The sequence below is a fragment of the Apus apus genome, chromosome 1 (genome assembly GCF_020740795.1).
Source record: "Apus apus isolate bApuApu2 chromosome 1, bApuApu2.pri.cur, whole genome shotgun sequence".
Taxonomy (NCBI): domain Eukaryota; kingdom Metazoa; phylum Chordata; class Aves; order Apodiformes; family Apodidae; genus Apus; species Apus apus.
In genome coordinates, this window is record NC_067282.1 from 123,577,857 (window position 1) to 123,584,866 (window position 7,010).

At 40.3% G+C, this 7,010-nt stretch overlaps 1 protein-coding gene across 1 annotated transcript; it reads right to left on the reverse strand.

Annotated features, from left to right (window-relative positions):
- Positions 1-3,871: 3,871 nt before the first annotated feature.
- LOC127380916 (cytochrome c oxidase assembly factor 5) lies at positions 3,872-6,962 on the reverse strand. Its single transcript, XM_051610555.1, has 3 exons — positions 6,766-6,962; positions 6,210-6,293; positions 3,872-4,191 (listed from the first exon to the last, which is right to left on the reverse strand). The coding sequence occupies exons 1-3, from the start codon at positions 6,865-6,867 to the stop codon at positions 4,150-4,152; spliced, it is 228 nt and encodes a 75-aa protein (XP_051466515.1). The 5' UTR covers positions 6,868-6,962; the 3' UTR covers positions 3,872-4,149.
- Positions 6,963-7,010: the final 48 nt, after the last annotated feature.

A 7,010-nucleotide genomic window follows, 5' to 3' on the forward strand; every position in this document is an offset into this window, starting at 1 on the left:
CGTTTTAATAACACAAATACAAGACACAAGTGAAACGAAACAACAGTATCAGACACAAGTAAAACAACAATTGCAAAATTACCAGACACAGGTAAAACAATACTTTTTTTCGGAATACCACTTTTAGACTGTCTCTTTCCCGTTTTTGTCAGATCTCAATCAATACGCAGAAGCAAAACCCATAGCCCAATAAACAACGTAATTCAAAAGATCAAAATTACCATAACCAGGCAAATCTTACTAAAAGCAAAAAAGACAGAAACCATAGACTGGTAGATCAAAGCACAAATTTCCAGGAACCAAGTTAACCAATATGGACCTCTCCCCCCCATCCTTTTTTTTTTTTTTTTTTTTTTTTTTTTAAGTTTTAGAAGATCTGCCCCTTCTTTTTTTGTCAAGGGATCCCCATCAAATTTATTCCAGTTTTTAAGGATGTACCCTTAAAAGTAAAGCAAGGAGAAATCTCAGTAGAGGAATCTGAACCTATGTTACCATCTAGGAAGAGTTTTTCATACAGTGGAAGTCCCAAAATAACCAGACGAGCTCAAACAACAGCCGGAACTTGCACCAGAGGTTCCAAATGAGATGGGCTCAACATTACTGAAGGAACTTAAAAGGCACAACTTCACCAGACTTCCTAGAATTTTTAAAGCTGAGCCATATTCCTACTCACCAAGATTAGACACTTGCAGTTCTGGTGTGATATCTCCATTTAGGTTGCATTGCACTGTTGTGTCACTCACTGCCCAACTGCAGAAGGGAAGCCAAAAGGAGTCCATGAACTGGAGTCCTGTTTAGCCCACCTCTCCCTGCCAGTACAGCAAGTCGAACCAGGTAGAGGCTGGGTCCCATCTGGAGTGCCAAAATGTTGTCCCAAAATTAGGTTCTTTACAAAGTGTGCCAAGTCCAATCCACACACAGAGACGAGGTACCCAGTTTATTACAATCCTGCCCAGGATCAGGTGCTAGCAGGGTCATGCCAAGAAACTAGCATGACACAGTAACAGCACAGAGAACATTAATACACTCCAGGTTTAGATGAAGTTACATTGTCCAGGGGCTAAAATCGACCCAGGGTTTTGGCTTAGGGGTTTGATTGAAAGATTTACTCAAGCACTGGCTTATCTGACTTGAGGCATTCCAGCTCATGTTATTATCTAAATGGTTAACGTGCATCCTGCCCTGGGGCCAGCCTATCAGACCAGCAATGATAATTCTGAGCCTCATTTCACATTTTTTATGCCATTTCAACCTTTTGTCCTCAGCAGTTCAGTTTGACAGGTTCAAGTACACTACATGTTAAATCTTGCAAAATCTATCATAGATTAGAAATGTGCATTTTTAAATAAAAGTCACTATTGTAGCACCAGACATAAGATTTAAAAATATCAATATAATAAAAGATAAATATTTTTAACTAGGAAAAAAGATGGCATAATGAACACAAATTCCTGTTACTTAGGACTTCCCATTAACGATACCAAATATTTTTCACACAAGAAATAATAACAGCTCTCAATGAAGGACAGTGTTCTAAGACCCAAGGCTATTATATAACTAGTCATTTTTAGACAGAAAATTTGTTACACAATACTGGAATTTAATAATTCCAGTCTCTTAAGCAAATCAGTATTTAGATACATATTATATGTATTTTTATACTGTCCTAGATAGCCTAGTGAACCATTAGGAAGTTTTGACACCAAGATATTCTATTGGATTAAATAATACAAGTATTCTGTTAAATTAATTATTAAATCCTTATATGTCCAATAGCAAACACTGCATTTAACACTTGACCTCCACTGGATCAACTCAGTTAATAAAAATAACTTGAGCTAGTTATCTGTCTACTATCTGTCATCTGTCTGCCCCTTCCCAAGCAGAGCTGCTGCAGCACCATTAGGTGAGGCCCAAGGATTACAGCTGGGAGGAACAGATCACTTGAAGAATCAAGCCTATGGTTCCCTACCAAAAGGCAAACCATGGAAGAGTCCTTGACTACCAAAACTACATACCATTCCCATTCTTCTCTCAAAATGACATTTCATTACCTGCCAAGTAGCTTTAATTTATTTTTACTCCCTTTTTACATTTTCCCCCCCATGGAGGAGACTTGTGAGCAATACTTTGAAATAGTGTGCACAGTTAAGAATACTCTTATGGACACCACAACCACATGAAATTATAATTTTAGTATATATAAAGAGATAATACAGTAAACTAGGTTGTAGAAAACAAAGGATGTTTACAGCACTTCAACAAATTAACTAGTTTTATCATGGTCAACAGAACATTAAAATATGAAATAAGTGTTGATTTATGATTGCTAAAATGAAATCCTACACATACAAGGGATTTAAACATACTTTGATGACAGAGCAGTTGCTTAAGACATAATTAAATAATCAACATGCACTTATTCAGTGAAGTCATCAATTTTACAGACATGTTGTGTGCATCTGTTCAGACTAAACATAAAGCAGACACATGACTATAAGCTTTAGCCAAGAAAATAAATTACTCCCCTCTCACTATTTCCTAATCTCCCCTTTCACTATTTCCTAACCTTTGTTTCTAATCAGCTTGTTGGAGGTTGAGTTCCCACACATAGGAGTTACACTACCATTTATTTCTTAAAGATCTCAAATGGCAGGGAAGGGTGTAGACAAATAGGAAGGAAAGAGAAATACTCTTCAGAAGCAAGTTCTTAAACAGAACTAGTAAGTATTTGCCACAGTCACAGTTAAAGCAGTATTTAATGCTTGCTACCCCCTTAAATCCTGCTTCCTTAATAGGGTGGGGCATGAAAGGACTGACAGATGTTATCTACATTCCCAAGAATACTGTCATGCTGCATACACATCTGCCACAGTCATCCTTGGTCAAAGGAAAGCAAACCAGTATTTTCCTCTATTAATTTCTTCACTTTTTCACTGCAGCTGTTTTATGAAACAATAGAAAAATTGACTACATACAAATAAAATCCCACAGAAAGAACAAGTTTTTAAAAGTACATAGCAGAAAGTAGGTACAATGTAAATGACTATGAATGGCAGTTTGAACATTTTACATCGATAAATAGGAAACAAAGTATTTAGAGAGATGTAACAAAGTAAAACCAAGAAAAGGGCTCACAAAGAAATTTGTGAAGCATGACTTTCTATAAACATATTAAAGTCCAGATCACTATCCCTAGTTTGCGCATATGTTTGGATTAGTATATATACACTTGCTTGGAAAATAATGCAGAAAGACGATTCAGGGTAACCTCAGAGTAATTTAAATATTGTAAATACTTCTAGAACACCATAGTAGCAGCCATGGTCTCCTTCACTGTCAGCCTGAGGAACACCTTCCAGCCCATTCAAAGACACACAGCTACATCCTGGCATACAGCTTTCAAGTTATTGACTAGAACAATGCTCTAGTTTTCTTGTACTTGTGTCAATACAAGAAGACAGATCACTGAAAGATAAATCAGACAGCCTTTAATTTAAAGTAACCAATTTTAATCTAGCTGTCAACGAGACTAGACTGCAGTAATAACCACGCACACCAGTCATCACATGATGAGGAAGCTCTAGCAAGAGGAAAGAGATGCCATCCTTGTATATGTGGCACTGCAAAAACATTGCCATACCCACCTATTAGTACAGGTTTATTGAGTAACAAACCTACTGGGGAGGAAGCAGCTTGCACATACATTTCATAACCTTGGTCAACTCATCGTCTCTGGAAACAGCTCTATCCTGAGAGACCTTATGGGGTACCAGTCAAGTGAACTCCCAGTTCCATATCTTGTAATATTTGTCATAGTAAAACATTATCAGAATCAGCAATATCACAAAAAGACAACTTCAAAACACAATGATAAGCTCTGCACTTTATTCTGGATTTTATACGTTTTATTGCAAGTGCATGACAAGTACCTATTTTGGTCAGAACTTCCAGATTCATGCTTGTATTTTTTTTTAATATTTAAATGCACATCCAGATCAAACTATTGGAATACTCAGGAGTAGATACCTTCCATAAAAATACAGCATGAAAGGATGCAGCAGATACAATCATCTTACTTTAGTCTCTGTTTTGCTTAAAGTGCTGATGAACTCTGATTTCCCGTGGCTGGGTCTCTTCCTGAGGACTTTAGTACCCCTTCCTTCCTCTGAATCTTGCCCTGGTATCCAACTGAAAAGGAATTCAATACATTAAAATGATATATTTCAAAAAAGAAATATTTTAGAGCTCTTGTGCTATCTTGGCACTGTGTGTCAGAAGAAAGGATAGAATAAAGCAGAAGTCACTGTAAAGAAAAATAATGATGTAGCCAACAAGTCATAGGGTTCTTCCAGTGAAACAGACATTGTATTATCTTAAATCTCACACAAAATTAAAACTATGCAAAAAGCATCCTGTGCATTCTGAAATAAACAGTATAACAATACAAAGGACAGAGCAGCATAGTGAGATGGCAAGTAACACATGAAAACAAGGCAGTGTAAATCTGCTTAGATCTGATTTTTCCAAATTGAACTGACAAGTTAGAGGAAAATTCAGATTGGGTTGAAGTGGGAGTCACTGCAAATGTCAGTGAGGGCAGGGATAACTTAAATACATCGTGTGTCTGAAGAAAAAAAAAGAAAAAAACACTAAAAATTGAAATAAGATTCAGCTTGTAAAATCTGCAAGTTTCTTCTAGGCAGTTGAAAAAATAATTTAATGGAAGGCAAAAAGTGACAGTAGAAAAAAAGATAAAACAACAGCTACAGTGCAGCACTTATTGAAACTAAATTGCAAGCCCTTTCCCAGGGCAGCAGAAAAACAAACTTTGATCTTGGGAAATTTCTTGTCAATTTAGATAGTCAGTCTTGAAGTTACAGCTTGCAATTTGGCCACATTCACATATCAGGTCAACAACGTATCTTTTACCTCCCTTAACTCACCCCCTTCCATTATTCAGAACTGCAGCACAGTTCATAAAGAGCTAAACTGTAAGATGGCACAGTCTGCTCAATAATCAAGCAGCTTCCACTTTAAGCCTTGCTCCTACTTTACTATATGGACTAAAGTCTACTCCTCTGATAAAAGAATATATTTCCACACGAAGAAAACAGCATCTAGGAAAAATCCCCAATTATTTTAGCATATTGTAAATAATATCTACATTTAGTGTATAACTTGTTTTTAAATACTCTTTATTATTCCAAGTAAGAAATTTGGCACAGCACAATTATTGGTATTTACAGAGTTGATGGGACCAAAAAAAAAGAAAAGGCCATTTTTCAGCCTTAGAATTGGGAGCAGTTAAATAAAATCACATGAAGAGCCAGACCTCTTCCTGCAAAACATAATTTCATCAAGCTCCCTTAATGATCTACAGAAATACAGGCTGGAGATACATATATTGATACTGCAGTATCAAATAGGTATTTCAAGCATTTAGTGCACGGCATTTTTTCCTGTCCACAGAAATAAAAAATTGTCACTTTAGGGATTAATACAGCTCATACAGGAGATGTACAAAAAGCTGTTACGACTTAAGGAACAATACAGAATGGAAGAAAAATTTTAGGTACAGTTTCAGCTCTATGTTTGCCACATCTTAACTGTATTTAAGTGTTATGGAGACACAAGGAAGATGTTTCTAGACAAGGAACTTCTATCAAAATTGAGAAACCTGTGTCTAGTTACACTTTTTATAACTGTTTTCTCACTACCATACTTTATTGCTCACTATTTAAAAAAAACCCCTCAAACTTTTCTTTATCATTAGCTCAAGCCCTCCAAGAAAAATAAAAATGCAAGAGCCTGCTTCAACAGTGGAAGTCTCTTTCAGGACATGCTTTTCTTCAATGTTCTTTGTTCACAGACAAAAAGTAGATTGTCAGTATCCTAGAACCACCTGATCTACTAATATCGTTCAAAACAAAGCTTTGCTAAAAGAAAACAGCAACAATACACCACTTATTTACGTATCACAAGCTAAGCCTAATTCAATTTATGCTTTTTTTCCACCTTGTTTACACTCTATGACGTTTTCTTCATGAGAACAGTGCACAACAGTTTGTCTTTTCAATGGAACTCAAAGGCAAGACCTGTTCTGCCCAACACCAGTTTGACTGAATTGAGGTGGTTTTCTCCAGAAAACGGGGAACAGGACAGAACACGCCCAGGCTGCTAGCAGAAAACACACCGCAAGCACTTACCATCGATCTTTTGCATGCAAAAAACGTAACCTGCAAACTCCTACAGTGTCCTTCCCTCAAACACTGTTTAGGGCTTTTGTTCTCCTGCGAGATGAAAAGCAAAGCATTAAAATCTGAACCCTGAAGCTGGTCAAAGGGAGACCCAAAACACTTCAGACCCCAGTTTGCTGGGGGTTTCGCCACAGTACGGCGACTTGCGCTTCCTTCTCAAAGCTACGGTTCTTTAACCCGCTGGGGATCTCAATGAAGAGGCTCGGAAGGGGCTACACGCCAGCTCCTGCCTCCCGAGGGGGCCGGGCCTGCCTCCCCAGCCCCGGGCCTGCCTCCCCAGCCCCGGCAGCACCTCCCCGGCTGGAAGGACGCCCCAACGCCTGGAAGAGCTGCGGCGGGGGCCGCCCCAGGGAGCAGCTTCCAGGCCTGGGGGCCGGCCTGGGAGCGAGGGGCTTTCCCCCGGGGGGCGGGTGAGGGGCCCGGCGGGTGAGGGGCCCGGCGGGAGGGGGGCTCAGAGGGGGGTGCAGCCCCGCAGCGAGGCGGGCCCCGGGGCTGCCGCGCTCACCCGCAGGACGCAGGGGCTCTCCAGCAGGCAGTGCCGCAGGTCCTCCCGCACCCCCCCGCAGGCCTGCCCGTCCTCCTCCTTCTCCTCGTAGTACTTGGGCATGGCGGCCAGGCCACCTCCCCCCAGCCAGCTCCCCGCCCGGCTGCCCGGCTGCCCAGCCACCAGCCCCGGCCGCCCGCAGCCCCGCCGCCCCTTCCGGCCCGGGCAGGGAGGAAGAGGCGGGCCGGTGGCGGGGAGGAAGGGGC

Excerpts from the sequence above, each read along its gene's own strand:
- LOC127380916 (XM_051610555.1), bottom strand. The coding sequence starts at position 6,867 with ATGCCCAAGTACTACGAGGAGAAGGAGGAGGACGGGCAGGCCTGCGGG. Across the intron at positions 6,294-6,765 it reads AGAGCCCCTGCGTCCTGCGG|GAGAACAAAAGCCCTAAACA; the intron begins GTGAGCGCGGCA and ends TTCATCTCGCAG. Across the intron at positions 4,192-6,209 it reads TTGCATGCAAAAGATCGATG|TTGGATACCAGGGCAAGATT; the intron begins GTAAGTGCTTGC and ends ATTCCTTTTCAG.